Source organism: Solanum verrucosum, unplaced genomic scaffold, assembly GCF_900185275.1.
Source record: "Solanum verrucosum unplaced genomic scaffold, falcon-dt-bn FXZP01000038.1, whole genome shotgun sequence".
Taxonomy (NCBI): domain Eukaryota; kingdom Viridiplantae; phylum Streptophyta; class Magnoliopsida; order Solanales; family Solanaceae; genus Solanum; species Solanum verrucosum.
This window is the reverse complement of record NW_026020564.1, coordinates 587,659-605,213: the sequence shown is the minus strand read 5'-3', so window position 1 is coordinate 605,213 and position 17,555 is coordinate 587,659. Positions and strand designations below refer to the sequence as shown.

General features: G+C 37.2%; 1 protein-coding gene across 2 annotated transcripts; it reads right to left on the bottom strand.

Moving 5' to 3' along the window:
* Window positions 1-2,185: 2,185 nt before the first annotated feature.
* LOC125810227 (uncharacterized) lies at window positions 2,186-17,192 on the bottom strand. 2 transcript variants are annotated; one of them, XM_049489730.1, is made up of 8 exons: window positions 16,782-17,192; window positions 16,480-16,564; window positions 15,994-16,069; window positions 8,186-8,266; window positions 4,799-4,932; window positions 3,342-3,591; window positions 3,108-3,171; window positions 2,186-2,797 (listed from the first exon to the last, which is right to left on the bottom strand). In XM_049489730.1, the coding sequence occupies exons 1-8, from the start codon at window positions 17,164-17,166 to the stop codon at window positions 2,277-2,279; spliced, it is 1,596 nt and encodes a 531-aa protein (XP_049345687.1). In that variant the 5' UTR covers window positions 17,167-17,192; the 3' UTR covers window positions 2,186-2,276. The 2 variants fall into 2 exon arrangements, with proteins under 2 accessions (XP_049345687.1, XP_049345688.1); XM_049489731.1 differs by having other exon boundaries at window positions 16,480-16,561.
* Window positions 17,193-17,555: the final 363 nt, after the last annotated feature.

Here is a 17,555-nt window from a genome sequence, read left to right as displayed (position 1 = left end):
TACCCATGATGGCTACATGGTTTATGGGGGCTGGGAGTTGTCTGAACTCTCCCCAATATCGGTGCTCAATACTACTTCCAAAATATAGTACTAGCTCTTATGTTTTAAAACATAACTTATTTCTGTGGTTTGAGATAATTGCTCAAAACTTAGCTCAAAGGCTCTCTTGGAAATCAAAGTTTCCTCTGTTGCTTAATTATGAAAGCATTTACTCTTTACAGAAAACTAGCTCAAAAGCTCTTTTGGAAATCTCAGTTTCCTTGTTTAAATGTGAAAACATTTTACTCTTTGGAAATACATAGTCCCGATATACTCTTTTGAAGAAATGAACTTCAAATCTTTACTCTTTACTCAACTCAAAACTCAGGTCTTAAAAAAAAGTTAAGACTTTTGGAAGACTATGAACTTTTCTTGACTTGCCTCTTAACTTTCCTTGAATTTGAATTTATGGATTCAAGGATTGTGATTTGTGATATGAAAGATCTCATGATGTTTAGGAGTGTTTTTAGATAGTTAAACATGAGAAACGATCAAGAAATCACTGTTTGGAAGCAAGTCTGCGACGCGGAGATGCATTTAAATATTTGGTCGCGAAATAAATTTTGAGGCAGAACGATCCGTGACCGCTCCGCGACGTGGAGAAGAATTTCCCAATCCTGAGGAACAAGGTCGCGGACCTTATACCCAGATTCACCCGACTTTTTCCTTCTTCGTTTTCTAACCCCAATTCGCCTAAACTCGGTTCTTTTTCTCAAATTCTCTTTAGATTCAGATACCCAGTATATGTACACAAGAATCTAACTCAAAACAACTCTAACAATCGACCTTAAACTCTCAAGAACTCCTCAATCTCATCCCTAATTCAAGAAAGAAATTAATTTGATCTGTTATCACTCGTAATTTACTTATTATATTACTCTCTCCATTTAAAAAACAATCAATTAGTTTGACTCAACATGAAGTTTAAAAAAATAAAGAAGACTTTTCAATCTTGTGATCCTAAATTACAGTTATGTCAAATGTACAAAAATGTCCTTTAATTTTGTGATCTTAAACATGCCACATGTAAAACTAAAATTAAAGTGTTACCAAAAGAAGAAAGGGATCATTCTTTTAAAACAAACTAAAAAAGAATGTCTTCTTCTTTTTTAAACGGATAGAGTAGTAATTGTAGATTTATGGAATGTAATATAGGAAAGTTTAATTATCGTTCAAAATTGAGGGTTCCAATTGACAATGACATACATAAAATTTTGAGAAGGTTCCAATTGACAATGACATTTGGTTCGGAAAAGCAAAGTGTTTGACAGGTGGTATAATGGCTCTGTATGGTGGCACCAATGGTAATAATTTAAAGGGCCATATTATGGTATGTCAACAAAAGCAAGGAAGCATTATGTATTTGTCTTATAATGTTTATAATATATAGTTCTTGTAGGTATAGGGTGTATTGCTACCCCTTCCCGCGTCAAGGAAGCCTTTAAGAGCCCCGCCCGTAAATAGCTGCTCCAAGCAGCATCAGGGCTACACTTTCCAACTTACCAAAATCGAATTGAAGTTTGATAAAAACCAAACTGAAGAACTAAACGCCCACCCCTAGTTTGATTACCTCGTATTCCAAAATGAACTGAATCTAAGACTGCACAAGGGCAATCCCTTGTTACGACAACAAAGATGAAAAAAGAACCCCATGAAACTCTCATCATTTTGCTGACAACTCTAACCATTGATTGAGCAATAAATAAAGTCTTGGTCAAGAACTAGGCGCGTTTCACTTGCAGTGACATGAATAACACAACAAATCTGCACTAATGAAGCATCATCTAAAACTACACAAACTTTTGGAAGCTATAGTACCACCATCCTGCAGTTGTGTATCATGTATGTCTACTCCTATATAGGCCTGGAATGATTATCATCATCTAAGTTGTAAGCCTCAAAAGAAGTAAGTTACAGCTACATAGTAGTTGACCAAGCACGTTGCAATGCCAAAAGGCGTACAACTGTATCAACAGACTTGAAAGAAAATCATACACCTGCTATTTTACATAACATCAACAGATCAGGAGTTCCAGTATAGCAACTCCTATAAGAACTAAACATATCCACTAAATCTCATTCCAGATCTAGCTCATGTACAATATTTCAATAACTTGCAGAGGAATACGGAGATAATAGGATCTTTAAACATGCCATTAAACTTGATGGAATGATGGCAAAGACAATGCTGAATCAGAGTATAGATCCTTCATTCAATCAGATTGTCTAGAGAGAGTTTATCTAGGGGAACCATAGAAACTGTGGTGATAGGAACCATCTTTGATGATTGGGCTTCTCCTCTCTCTCTGTGACAAGGATCTTCCAAGACTAGGGCTTCTTGGCATTGAAGCACTGTCCCTTGGGCTATGAGATGAATATCGTGAGTCATAAGCCCCATATCTGTAAGAATAGCTTGACAACGAGGGGCTAGTTCCAGGATCACAACCAGGAGGTCCGTCGTCTTCAAAATCCCTAGACCGACGCTGTTCATGATAATGCCCTCTGTTGACATAGTCTTGTGCATGGTTATAACGGTTGTGTGAATAACTTCTCGAATAGCGCGAACTCGAAGGCGCAGCTTCCCAACGTCTTTCATTGGCATGTTCAGGTATTGGGGCATTTACACCTGGAAAATCAACACTCATCTTCCTAGGCGGGTTTGGAAAGCTTTTATCAAGAATTTCCCCTTCCTCTGTTTCTTCCTTATTTTTCTCATCAGCAAATATTGTGATTCCAGAGGGTTGATCCTCGTCTTCTTCTAAAAAATGTCATGTAAATTGCAAAACTATGAGTAGAATAAACAATAGCTATTGAAAAAATTGAAAATAGCATTCTGCTCTCTGGAAGCAAAACCAAAGAAAGTTGGTATGTCCAAAAAACTGGAGGAAAAAGATGAATACAACGGGAAGAGAGAGAGCTGGGTGCTCACTAGTTTGGGCCTAACCTACTCATTTAGTTAAAAGGCTCATGTTTAACCAGAGGTCAGATACTACACCTTGACAAAAAGCTAAGAATATAACTGGAATACTAACAAAATATAAACAGGCATGCGCGATATGATTATTTACCCAAATATCCTGGTGGATATCCCATTTGCCTCATTCTATTAATCCAGGGAGGTGGATCAAGCTCCTGAAAAATGAAAAGAAAAGTATTGATGATAAAAATCAAGAAACCATGCTACCAGTGTCTTACCACTTTCAAAACTAGAATGAATTGCATTTGGATCAAAAACTAAAAACAGTTCAGAACACGTAAAATCATTGATCACATGAGAAAGCTAATCCAGAACATAATCTCACCCCAAGGCCCAAAAGTTTTCGGGTTTCCGAATCCAGGGCACCTGGTCTTAAACCATCATACTTTCCCCTCGGAGAATCTTGATAATATCGAGTTGGATTGCGAGAACTGGCACTTTGATTCCTTCTGGACTTATGTTGTTTACGGGCACTATTAACAGCTGCATTATCACGAGGCTTAGGGCATTCTTTCAACGCGTGGCCATAGGAACCACAATTGAAACATCGGGAACTATCAACCATTTCCATTCCTCTGCAATACAAAAGACATAATAAGATATTATGCCTGAAAAATCAAACAAACAAAATTCTTGTCACCAAGTAAACATCAAATATCAGGTCAAGGATCTCCTCACAGTACCCTACATGCTTCCTTCATTTGTATTGCCTTTTCCAGTTTTCCTTGACAATTAAGAATATAAGCAGAGAACACAGATCATCAAAGGACACAACTGTGCCATCAAATTTGCGAGCAAGGATATTTATGGGCATAATCTCTACACTGTCGAGGAAAACTACTGCCAATAACACAATCCAAATGAAGTGCTTCAATGCAGGTCAAAATATTGTTTTCAAGTGAAAAGCCTAACATTACATAATATCATATAACTATCTAAACATGAAAAGAATAACATGACACTACACTGGGAAGCATTCTAACATTGACACATGCTACTATAGATATTGACTTCTACGAATCTTATGCAGGAGCCTGCAACACATGCCACTCTACATTGAGGGGTAATCAAACGGCACCCAGTAGATGTCATCATGTAGGAGTTTAAACAAGATGACAGGACGAGGAAAATACATCTGGCTCACAAGAGGACGAGAGGTACACTTCAAGACTATCACAGCAGGGAGGAGCAGAGATGGAAGGAAAAGAAAAAGAGGAAGAGGCAATTAAGAGATGGAAGGAAAAGAAAAAGAGGAAGGGCAATTATAAGGTTGAACAGGTAGAGACCAACTGGATAAGAGTTCTTTAAGAAAAACTACATCTACATTTGTGTATCACATCAGCCTAAAGAGCTTTGAGGGGACAAAAACTGAGTTTGCACATTTAAGAAATAGCCTTTTATCTTTGATTTCTTTTTGGTTCACCCTTGAAATTCCTTCTTGTATAGATAATTGGATTCCTTCTTGTATAGATGATTGGGGGAGTCTTTTGTAGAGAATCGTTTTTTTAAGTAAAATCTCTACTTTTTGGGTTTACCTCTTGTATATGGAAGTTTTCATTCCCATTGTTAATAATATCATTTACCTTTTTAAAAAAAAAGGAAAATATTTGAATTTTACCAGTTACAGTCAACAATTTGTGTGTATAAACCTTTAAACAACATGAGCACCCTGGCTGCAGTGTCACTCACCCATATGGTACTCCAAACTAACAACTGAAATAATATAGGACACGTGTTCTAGGAATGAACTTGCTCCCTACGAAGACTGAAACGGTAACTTACCTTTCCACATTGGTTGAACTATCTGTTGCAGTCAAAGCAAATGAATATCCACGATCATAAAGAGGAATAGAGTTGCCATCCAATGGAATAAACTCGCTCTTGTTGTTACTTGCTTGTTTGTCCACCCAATATGTCTAACAGAAAATAGTACTTTTCAGCCTATTAACAAAAAAGTCAATGCTACGCAGCCAAGATAGTCAAATTACAATACTACTCTTCTCAATTTGAGCCAGTATGGTAGATATACCACACTGGATTCAATAACAGAAATGCTCACCTGCCACCATCAGAGGTCGGATAAGAATTCAATAGTATTGCATAATTAACAATACCTACAGCAAATTTGTTTCACTTACAGACAACCATGAATTTACACCATAACTTGAAAGCAACTATTAAGAGCATTAATTTTTTTTTGAAAATGGTAACGTTGTATTATATCACAAAAGTACATGGGTTGTACTCAAACCTTATATACAAATGCACTCTAGACACTCCTACTCTATTTCTATATTGAGTCTAAAACATCAACTATAGAGGCAGTGTCATTTGAGTATAATTGATTACACCAAAAACATAACAACAAAATGCAGTTTAGTTTAACATCCTGCACACTATTTTCTATGCCTTCAAAACATCTGGAATTCCTTTCTTTCCAGATTTCCCACCATATTGAAGCAGGGATAATTCTCCATCTAGTTCTGTCTTTTGCAAGGGCACCTGCCTCCTCCCAGCTGTACAAGGCCTCAGTAGGCATAGTCCAGGATATGCCTTTAAGGCTCAAAAAAATCCTCCAAAGCTGCTGAGTGTATTTGCAGTGTAGAAATAGATGGTTTACGGTTTCTAAGGTTTCCCCACATAGGAAACACCTAGAGCATAAGGTTATCCCCCTTTTCATTACATTATCCTAAGTCAGGACAGCTTCCTTAGCTAGCAGCCAAATAAAGCATGAGACTTTGTGTGGGATTCTACACTTCCATATTTGTTTCCAAGGCCAGATGGGACTCTGCTGGCTTGATTGATCCATCAGCCTGTAAGCTGAATGCACTTTGAACTCTCCTCTATTGTTGCCTTTCCACCAAAGCATATCCTCATATGCCTGAAGTCCAGTAAAGTGTCCAACCATGTTGAGGAATTCTGCCAACCTCATCACTTCCCAGTCATTTGGTTCTCTCCTGAAGATGAAATTCCACCCTTGTGGTGTCCATAGTTCTGCAATAGTTCTTTGTTGGAACATTGCCAGATTGTAAATATCAGGGAAAAGAGTTTCCAGGTTACCTTTCTCATGCCATTCATCCTTCCAGAATTTGATCTTGTTCCCATTCCCCACTTTCATCTTGAATTTGGGTTTAACTTCCTCCCATAAGGCTCTTATAGATCTCTATAAACTGGTCCCATAAGGTGTGGTCACAATCTTAGTCATCCAACTATCTTCATTCTCATATTTGGCACCTATCACTCTTCTCCAAAGTGTTTGGTTTTCATTTGAGTATTTCCACAACCACTTCATTAAGAGTGCTTTGCCATGTAGCTCCATATTCTTTATTCTCAGACCACCATTCTTCTTTCCAGTTGTCACTGCATTCCATTTAACTAGATGAAAGCCTCTATTCTCTTTGTTTCCTTGCCACAAGAACTTCCTTCTTATGCTGTCTAGTCTTTTAGTGATCCCTGGTGGGATGGGAAATAGAGACAGCATGTAAGTTGGGAGAGCATCCAGGACTGAGTTAATGAGGGTCAGTCTTTCCCCTCTTGACAAGTACTGAGTTTTCCATCTGGCCAGCTTCTTCTCACACTTCTCTATCACACCATTCCAAATTTCTAAGGACTTGGATTTTGCTCCCAATGGCATACCCAAATATGTTGTAGGTAGAGTACCTACTTCACCCCCTAGGATTGAAGCTAACAAGTCTATGTTGTTGACCTCATTGATAGTATACATAGAACTTTTTATCCAGTTAATGTGCAACCCGGATACCCCTTCAAACAGCACCAGGATCACCCTTAAGTATTTCAGTTGGTCTTCCTCAGCTCCACAAAAAATCAGTGTATCATCTGCATACTGAAGATGTGTCACTTCCAAGCTTTCTGTATTTTCTCTAGCCACATCAAAACCTTTTACCCATCCTCTCATATTGCTGTCTTGAGCATATTATTCAGCCCCTCCATAGTAATTAAGAACAAGAAAGGGGACAATGGATCACCCTGCCTGAGTCCTCTTTGAGTTTGAAAAAAACCTGCAGGGGACCCATTAATCAGAACAGAGAAGCTAACTGTAGAAATGCAGAAGCTAATCCAGTTCAACCATTTTTGTCCAAATCCCATCATCTCTAAAATCTAAAGAAGGTACTTCCAATTCACATGATCATATGCTTTTTCTATGTCCAGCTTGCATAGAATGCCAGGTTTCTTCTGCTTAATCCTGGAATCTACAATTTCATTAGCAATCAACACTGCATCCATAATTTGTCTCCCTTTTATAAAAGCCATTTGCTGTGAGTCTACCAGTCTATCTATCACAGCTTTCAACCTTTCTGTGAGAACTTTTGAGAGTATTTTGTAAATGCTCCATATGAGGCTAATTGGTCTGTAATCCCATAACTCATTGGCTCCTTTTTTCTTTGGAATGAGTGCAATGAAAGTTGCGTTGAAACTCTTCTCGAAGACTTCTTGCTCATAAAAGTTTTGAAATGTGTCCATGATGTCTTTCTTCAGTACATCCCAGCACTTGGTGAAGAAACCCATTGGTACCCATCTGGACCAGGAGCCTTATCGGCTGCACATAGCTTTAGGCAATTTAGAACATCATTCTCCTCAAATCTGCCTTGCAGGGACATTTTCCCCTCTTCAGTCAACATTGGACATTCAACATTATTATAAGATTTGAGTGTTTGAACATGCCCACGATTTTATGAAGATGATTCTCACTAATGGATGGTGATAACACTGTACATGATCTGTACACTTAATACCGCATAGAATCTTAAGACACAAGCCCAGCATTGATAAATACATATTTAAGCAATGGGAAGTGCTCAGACTGTTTTGCCCTTAGCCTCAGCGCCAAAGCGAGGTCCTTTCTCTTTTCTTTTTTGGGGGGGATGGGGAAGGTTTATAAACTGGTTCTTCCCTAATTATCCACTCACTAACAATGAAGATGCAATTAGCAAAATCAAATCAGTCTGATTTGTCTATTCTAGGAACCAACCAATGATGGCTGGCGAAATAAGAGTCAACTTTTACGCGTTAAGCAAAAAATAGTGTGCAAATTAGTGGAGGCAAATGTCTTTTGTTTACTTTTTTAACTAAAAACATCCTCAAATAAAATGGTAACAATAGCTCAACAGAGAATTCAAATTTGTGCATGCGGCAGAGATAGAAATATACCACTGCAGAAGGTTTCTCCAAACCAACATGAAGAGCAGGGAAGTACGTCTCTTCACCAGATTCTAACAGTTCTCTTGAATCCTGAAATCAAAGAAACAAGACTCAGCATTCTCAGGATGAAACCTACAGAGACACTGAAGATTACTAGAAAAACCTCAATAAGCACTACACAAAAGGTTAAACTCATCGTCAGATGTTCCAGTAACATAATATAGTAAACAGTATTAGGAATAGTAAAGAGAGATGCCAGAATAGCAAACATCAATGTTTGACCATTTTAACTTACGTGTTAAACATGCCAAACTAATTTCCACCTTGGTGCAAAATCTGGACAGTGGATGACATTCTCTTAACTTTGGCTATCTGCCCCCCACCAGGTAATTACTTATTAGTTTTTATTCAATGGAAAAGAATCAAAGACATCCAGCCTTAATCCAACCAGGTCAAGATATATTTTTTGGTAACTAATTGTCGTATTAATCACCAATTGGCCAATAAGTACATAACAAGGCTACAGACACAGTCTTGCGAACTCATAATGTCAATCACACAACCTCCATAATCTATCAACTAAGCTATAACATCAAAAAATAGCATTGGTGAAGCATATTCCTAAGCTTTAGTGATGCTAAAACATTACAAAACACATGCAATTTCTCTTGCTAAACTTGTTGGTTCTCTTTTCCTCCACTCAAAGACTCATGCGTCTTTCAGACCAAATAGCTTGAATGGTGCCTATGAAAACTAGTTTAAGAACTTGAGCCTTGGTTGATCACTTGATCTACCTTTAGGCCTCATTTATTTGCGCTTAATGGACATCTGGATCTTAATGGTTCAGATCTTCGGTATTTGAGTGCATTTGCTTACATTCAGATTTAAGCACTCAGGCCTCATTTATTTGCACTTAATGGAGGTTTGAATCTTAATCATTCAGATTCCGCCCATTAAGTGCATTTGTTTTTTAGGCCTGAATCTTAATGATTAAGATTCATCCCATTAAGTCCATTTGTTTATTTTTTAATAAAGCATCTTAATGGATGTGAAAAGATCTAAATGAATCAGATCTGTAGTAGAATCTTGAAACCATTCAGACTCATCTAGATTATATTAAAAGCACGAAGGTCCTTAGAAATGTTGATTTAACTTTAGTCCATCATTAAAATTCTTCAATAGACAAAATTGTCATTACTATTTTTCTCAAATAATTGTCATGTAATTATTATCCTAATATTTAGGACAGGGGCGGATCTAGGTGGTGCCCCCTTCTTTGAAAATTACACTATAGATATAAGGCCAAATTCTGATTTAATGAGTATATATATTAAAATGAACCCTCTGCAAACAAGTGAGAAGCTTAGCTTAGTGGATAAGGGGTTCAAGAATTGCCCTTACGCCATGGATTCAATCCCATGCGCAGCAAGTCCTTTTTATTTTTACCCTTTTTAATGCTATGAAATTGGGCTCAACTTTTGGGCTTGGATCTTCTTCTCATTTTTTCTCTTTTATGCCATTTCTTTTTTCTAATTTGTCTTTGATTAAATTTATTATTCATTTTATTTCAACGTAATTTCATGTACTAACTTGAATAAACTCTTTAAAAATGATGAATTATATTAAACTTGAAATTGAGATGGAAAAAAAAATATTTGAATGAAGAAACTAAAAAATCGTCAATATCCTTTTAACAATATCAATTTAACAGAATTCATGGAATTTCTTTTCTATTTTTTCAATTCTTTTTTATTATGACAAGGGAAACCCGCAGCCGCTACTCTTTGAGTGCGCATAGGGTGAAACCCCCGCTTCTATGCAATAGGTCACAAACCACATAGGAGAGATAACCACACTAGGCAAGCTCGGTGCGACGAGCTTGACCCAAGAGGCAAACCCCTTGCTTTCGCTAGCAAGGGATTTCGAACTTGAGACCTCCAACATGGAAGTCTCAAGCCTAAACCACTGGGCCACCCCGAAAGGTCTTTTCAAGTATATTTTAGAGAGATGGAAACTAAACTTATTTGATTTATTCGTCATTTGTTTTTTTACAAATGATGACTAACCTTGTAAATTGAACTACATGAACTAAAAAAAATGACAATGCCATTTATTTATCTTTTGATATACAACATACCAGTGAAATCCCACTAGGTGGGGTCTGGGGAGGGTAGAGTGTACGCAGACCTTACCACTACCTCGTGGAGGTAGAGAGGCTGCTTCCGGGAGACCCTCAGCTCAAGAACATCAAATCTAAGTGACAGGAGAGCTATATATAAAACATAACAACCAATCCAAAAGATAGTGTATAATCAACAAATGATACAATAACATCAAGAAAGTAATGTGAGGAGTGAAACGCAGTAAACAGCAATACGGCTAGGACTACTCCAAACGCTAACAACCCATACCCTCGCGAGGGACGGCAACACGCTAACCCTACTAACCTTCCACCTTAATACGCAACCTCCACTCCTTCCTATCTAGAGTCATGTCCTCGGTAATGTGAAGCCTAGCCAAGTCTTGTCTAATCACCTCTTCCCAATACTTCTTGGGCCTACCTCTACCCCTCCGCGTACCCTCTACCACCATTTCCTCGCACCTCCTCACTGGGGCATCTGCGCTCCGTCTCTTCACATGTCCAAACCATCTCAGTCTCGCTTCCCTCAGCTTGTCCACCACAGAGGCCACTCCCACCTTCTCCCGGATAACCTCATTCCTAATCTTGTCGCTCCTAGTGTGCCCACACATCCATCTCAACATCCTCATCTCCGCAACATGCATTTTTTGGACATGTGCATTCTTGACTGGCCAACACTCCGCTCCATACAACAAGGTCGGTCTAACTACCACTCTGTAGAACTTACCTTTAAGTTTCGGTGGAATTTTCTTATCACACAGTATTCCAGAGGCAAGCCTCCATTTCATCCAAGCAACCCCAATGCGATGTGTGACATCATCGTCGATGTCACCACTCCCTTGGATTACAGCCCCAAGATACTTAAAACTTTCCTTCTTAGGAATGACCTGTGCGTCAAGTCTCACTTCCACATCTGTCTCATCCAGCACATCACTGAATTTAGTAACTCTATACTTACACACTTTTAGAGAATCTTGACGATTTTCCTAGTAACATGTGTTTGAATGGATACTAATTTAAATTTTTTAAGAAGTGCAAAATAAAGTACAACATTACAAAATAAAAGTATACAAACACAAGAATTATTAAGAATGTTCAATGGAGCAGGGTAAAAGTAGGAAGAAATGCTTAATGCGGTATGATAAGGTAAGCTAAATTTAGTGAGTTAAGGTAAATATTTTCTTTCCCGTCTAGCTTCCTTTTTCATCCTTTAGGAATTAACTTATGTAATACAACTTTTTTTATCAACGTAGCTTTGCTTTCAGTATCTTTGATTAGTTTGGTGTTTACTTTTATCAACCAATGAAATACCTATGGTTGCTTGTACAAAGAGCATGTCAGGGGTTACTACGCTCACCGTGCACTTACTTTACCACCTGAGCTTCTTCTTTAAACTTTGAACCCCCAGAGCAAAATTCTTGGATCCGCCACTGATTTAGGACTTTGAAATTAATCAAAGTTATAGTTATTAAATCTTTACTTATTTGTAAAATAAAAGAAATCCTAATATTTAAGACTTTAAAATTGACTAAAATTTTGATTCTCAAGTCTTTCCTTATTTGAACTAATATTAAAAGCTCTAATATTTAAAACTGTAAAGTCAATTTTTTTTTAATTCATATCAATTCTTTATTTAATTAAATTAACTAAATTATTTTATATATGGAAATTCCAAATAGAAAAATGTGGTGGCCATTCCGAATATTTTTTTTTATCTAACAATTCTAATATAATTAATTAGTTCCCAAATGCTAACTTAACAAGAAGAAAATTAATGGAATTGATCTTATTACTTAATGAGATGATCTCTTGAAAAATGTGGTGGCCATTCCGAATATTTTTTTTAATCTAACAATTCTAATATAATTAATTAGTTCCCAAATGTTAACTTAACAAGAAGAAAATTAATGGAATTGGTCTTATTACTTAATTAGATGATCTCTTCGGACCAAAAAAGAAAGAAAGAGATGATAATTCTGTTATAGATTAAAGCATATGAACTTATCTAAGGTAGTATTTATTTGAATATTTCAATTTGTAATCTATAGTTTTGTTTGTATTATTTATAATCAACAAGGTGGGAATAAGTACGAAAAAAGCTATATACTTTTTTTGAAAAAACAAAAATACTGCCAGATTTATCTTCTTCTTTTTAATATTGAATACTTAAGGTAGGATTCAAATTGTCGTAGACTACAAAGGAGGAACATAAGATTTAGGAATATTCAGCAATTTAAATCACTTGAGATTTAATTATTTTTGGAACTAGTAACTTTGTATATTTCTCACAAAGAGTACATAGGTTGTAATGACTGAGATCTGAATGATTAAAGATTAAGACCTTCATTATATGCAAGCAAATGAGGCCTTAGTATCATTATGAGGTATTTTGCGTGGATAACTTTTACCTCCACTCTATCAACAATCAGCAGTCACCATCACTAACCAGCTTTGTCATCACAACCACCACAATTGTCAACCATTAATGTCAGTCCTACCACACCTACCACCTCCATCGTTTTAATTATACCCAACATCGCCACCACCACCATTGTCAACCACTATTGTCAGTCACTACCACCTACCACATCTACTATTATAATTATATCACCACCACCACTGTCGCCATGGTCATCACCACCTCCACCATCACAATTAGCACTACCGCCAACTACCACCAACACATCACACATTCTTCAACCACCATCATCAACATTGTCAACTACTAACATCAATCAACTTTGTCATCACAACTACCACCACCACTACCAACCGCCACCATCACGCTAGGCACAACACCAACTGCCACTATCACGCTAGTCTCAACACCAACCGCCACCATCATGCTGGTCACAACTATCACCAACACCATTCCTAGCTACAAATATCAGTTGTTACCACTACAAACCATCTCCACTATCACTTTATAAATGTTTCATTTGTTTAATCAAAAAATGTTTTTGTTTTATTAAATTTATATTTTTCTAATATGTAGTTACTTTATTTGAATTGTATATTTACTATGCTTACAAATAAATAAATTATGCACATTCAAATGTTGAAAAACAAACATATTAATGATCCAATGTTCAAATCTAGAGACAACGTCTTAATCATTCAAATGTGGACTCAAATTCAAATGTCTTAATCTTTAATTAAAACAAATGAGGCTTTAGTCTTTGCGATTATCTTCTATTGCATTTGAAGGCTATCAAGTGTATCATTATATGCCCATTGCAGCCACTACACTAATCTCTTCCAAAGCTCCCTGGCAAATGCACACTCAATGAATAAATGCTCCTTCAGTTTCCAATTCAATGTCACACATCACAAAATTTGGATCAAGATTTGCTCCCCATCTTAATAACCTATCAACATTATTAAGATGACCATGCCAGTATACCCATAGAGTGAATTTGATTGATTTTTCTCTTGTTAGTGGAGGAGAACTCATGAATTTCACTTGTACTATTCTTGTTGCCAGAATTTTCCTCACCATCTACCTGGCTAGCTGGGGTATGGAAATCTGCTCAAGTGGCCTCCCTTTGATACATGTTGCACGAATCCATCTAATCCAGGGCCTTCCTTATTTGTGAGTCAAGTCCCAGCACATTTTTTCTACTGCTGCTTTGTTCCATAACTTAATATCTAACAAGTGTAGACAGATGGAAGGAGATAGGAAGAAGACATTCTACTGAAGATTGGTGGGAGTTAATACCAGCTTGCATTTGGTGGACACTGTGGAAAGAAAGGAATGCTAGATGTTTTGAGGACAAGAGTAACAACATCGAGAAGATAAGGATGAATAGCCTTAGTCTTTTATACTTTTGGTGTAAACAGGATATGAGGGGGGATATAGAACTTGTTGTTGATTTCATAGGCAATTTGTAATCTCCCTAGGGGTAGATTTTGTTTATGCTCTGATGAGATTGTAAGTGACCTATGCTCATCGTCATTTGATGAGGAGACTTTTGTGAATACACAATTACCCTTATCTCAAAAAATAAATAAATCTAACAAGTGTAATCCACCAGCAGTGGCAGACATGGTGTACTCCAAGAAATCATTGCTCTTTTAGTTATCTCATTAGTCCCTGACCTTATATTACTTCTACAATATGCTTCTATGATCGTTATCACCTTGGCTGAAGTAAGGAATAATTGGGACCAGTAAGACTGAATCCCAAATATCACTGATCAGGAAATATATGATGGTCTATGCTCCATAGGGGATGACAAAGCACAAGGAATTGATGGGTACAGCGCTTTGTTGCTCAAGAAAGCTTGGCAAGTGATTAAGATTAATGTGTACGCTTCTGTTAAGGGTTTCTTCCTTCATAATAGTATGTACAAGGAAATTAATTGCACAACCTAGTAGCATCAAAGAGTACAGGCCAATAGTCAGTTGTACGGTTTTGTACAAGATTATTTCCAAGGTGCTAACTGCTAGGATGAAAACATTATGCCTCATATTGTAAGTGAGAATCAGGCAGGGTTCATTCCTGGGAGGAAAATAGCAGATATACATAATCATGGCTCATGAACTGGTTAAACATTACAGTAGAAAGCATATTTCACCTAGATGTATGCTTAAAGTGGATCTTCAAAAAGCCTATGAATCAGTGGAATGGGTTTACACAGAACAAATTAAGGTGGGACTAGGTTCTCCAGAAAAATTCATTACTTGGATAATATTATTGCACTGTGTCAGGACAGCCAGTTATTCAATCACCATCACGAACCATTGAGCATTTTAGTGCAGAAAAGGGACTGAGACAAGGAGATCCTATGTCTCCCTATCTGCTTGTCATAGCCATGGAATATCTCAACAGAAACCTTAGTACTCTAGCTGAGGACAGGCAATACAAAATACCATCCTATGTGTCCTAAGTTAAAACTAACACATCTCTCTTAAGCAGATGATTTACTACTTTTTGTCAGGGTGATGAACTATTACATTGCTCTTTGACAAGTTTACTATGTTTTCTCAAGCTTCAGGACTCCAAGCTAACCTAAAATAAAAGCTGCATCTACTTTGGAGGTGTGTCTAGTGCAGTGATGACTAATATAGAACAGGTGTCGGGAATTGAACATGGAGAACTTCCTTTCATATATCTGGGGAACCCTTAGCCACAAAGAAACTCGCTATCCTACTATGGCAGCCTCTCTAATACAGAAATTGTGGCAAGAATATCCTCATGGACAGCAAAAAAAGTTTTCATATGCTGGAAGGGTGCCTTACTCTCAGCTTTTTGAGTTCAAAAAACTACTAAAATGATTTCCACTTGCAACAAAATGATTGGAACATGAGTTGCAACCAGGTCAAAATTTAACTAATACAAATTCTTACTGCAAGGGAATTGCCTTATTTTTTTTGACCAATTTTTAATTTCAAAGTATCATTTCCCTTTCAGCTCTACAATTGGCAATCAAAGATGAAAGACCTACATGAGCACCCAAGAGTGTGGCTAGAAGTCAATGAAGTGGTGCAAACCTTAAAGACCAGGTTGTTCTTCAAAGGTGAATCAAATCTCAGTGGAGAAAGGGAAAAATCGAGGTGCGCGTACCATGTACTAGTGGAAAATAGCACGAACCCGGTGAATAGTTGAGGTACGTACTAGCTAGACCAGACACCACTGTTATCAAAAATAATAAGAAGAAGAAGATGAAAGGCTTACATGTGCTGAAGAACAATGTTTGGCATGCCACTCTGACCATTGTTGTAGCAGCCCCTCAAGCATGTTTCTGCTCTCTCTGGAAACATAAGTGAACCCGTCAGGATCACAAAATATAAAGATGACATTTTTACTAACAATATATGTTTAATAATATAAATGGATCACGACTTCTACATTTGGTTCAACAAAGGGAAAAGAGAAGTGCTGAAGACGATGATTGATTTACTCCCTTATGTGATGTATTTAACCTCTTCTCATAATAGGAACAGAACTATATGAGATGTACTTCCTCTTATTCCATTTTAAACAGGTGGGAAAAGTTGACATCTAGGGGCACAAATACCCCTCTAATCCTCATTTAGTTTGAACCAAACATGAGAAATGATCCTTAGCCCTCCTCATGTACTTCCCCTTGTCACTCCAAATAAACATAATCTTAATGTGGCAATGGAAGAATGTAATAGAACATGAGAACTTTCGTCAAACCTTGTTAAAGAATCATAAACGACATGCACTGACGGTTGCTCAACATCAAGAGTTGCTCGAGGTCTCTTAACTCCAGATAAGCCTGCCAAAGAAAGTCAATATTTGGAGAAATTTATCTCAACCAATAGAGACAAAGAGTAAAAGAAACTAATAAAAAGATGCAAACTCGACACTGAAGTAAAACGGAACTATAGGCATAAAGATTCCATTGCTTACAAGTCAAGATCTATTATAAGGAATTACAAGACATAAAATACGCATTGAGCAAAAGTAAACCAGAAAATATCAAACAAACAACATACATTTGACACCACCAATCTCCTGAGTGCTGACATGATCTTGATCCTTTGTCTGATTACTACTATTGTTTCCGTCAGGCAAACTTAGAAGTCCATTCTCAGCATGTACTACAGAGTCGAGCGTAGTTACTTCTTCTGTTATCTCAACTGTTTCTGTCAACTCAACACCAACTTGTGATGGTGTTCCAGTCAAGTCAACACCAACTTGTGAGCCAGGGTCACTCTCCAAATCCATGTCACTATCACTTTCCTGTAGAGGTTCCTTGCTTTCACTGACAACAAAATTAGTGGGTTTGGAAGTGTCTCCATTTGCACCAACTTCACTATTTTCAATTCCTCTTTCAAGATTATCAGATGCAGGACAGTTGTTTGGATCCTCAGTCCCCATGAAGAAATTACTATAGCCTGCAAAACAGTCTACAAATAAACACCATAGTTAAAAATAGTCTTCTGCTAACAAGTCTCTTTAAATAAACTAAGAAGAACAATAATATAATTGGTGTTGCTCACTAAATTTAATTAAAAATCTACAACAGATAGACTATAGTTGTCTAATCAGGATATTATTGTGTATTTAGTGCCCATTTTTAGTTGCACTTGAGCCAAGGGTCTTTCGGAAACAGTCTCTCTACCTCCATCAGGTAGAGGTAAGGTCTACGTACACTCTACCCTACCAAACCCCACTTATGGGATTACACTGAGTATGTTAATATTGTTAGCCCCCACTATCATCTACCCTATTGCATAGTGAAGATTCATATAACTGACCCTAACTTG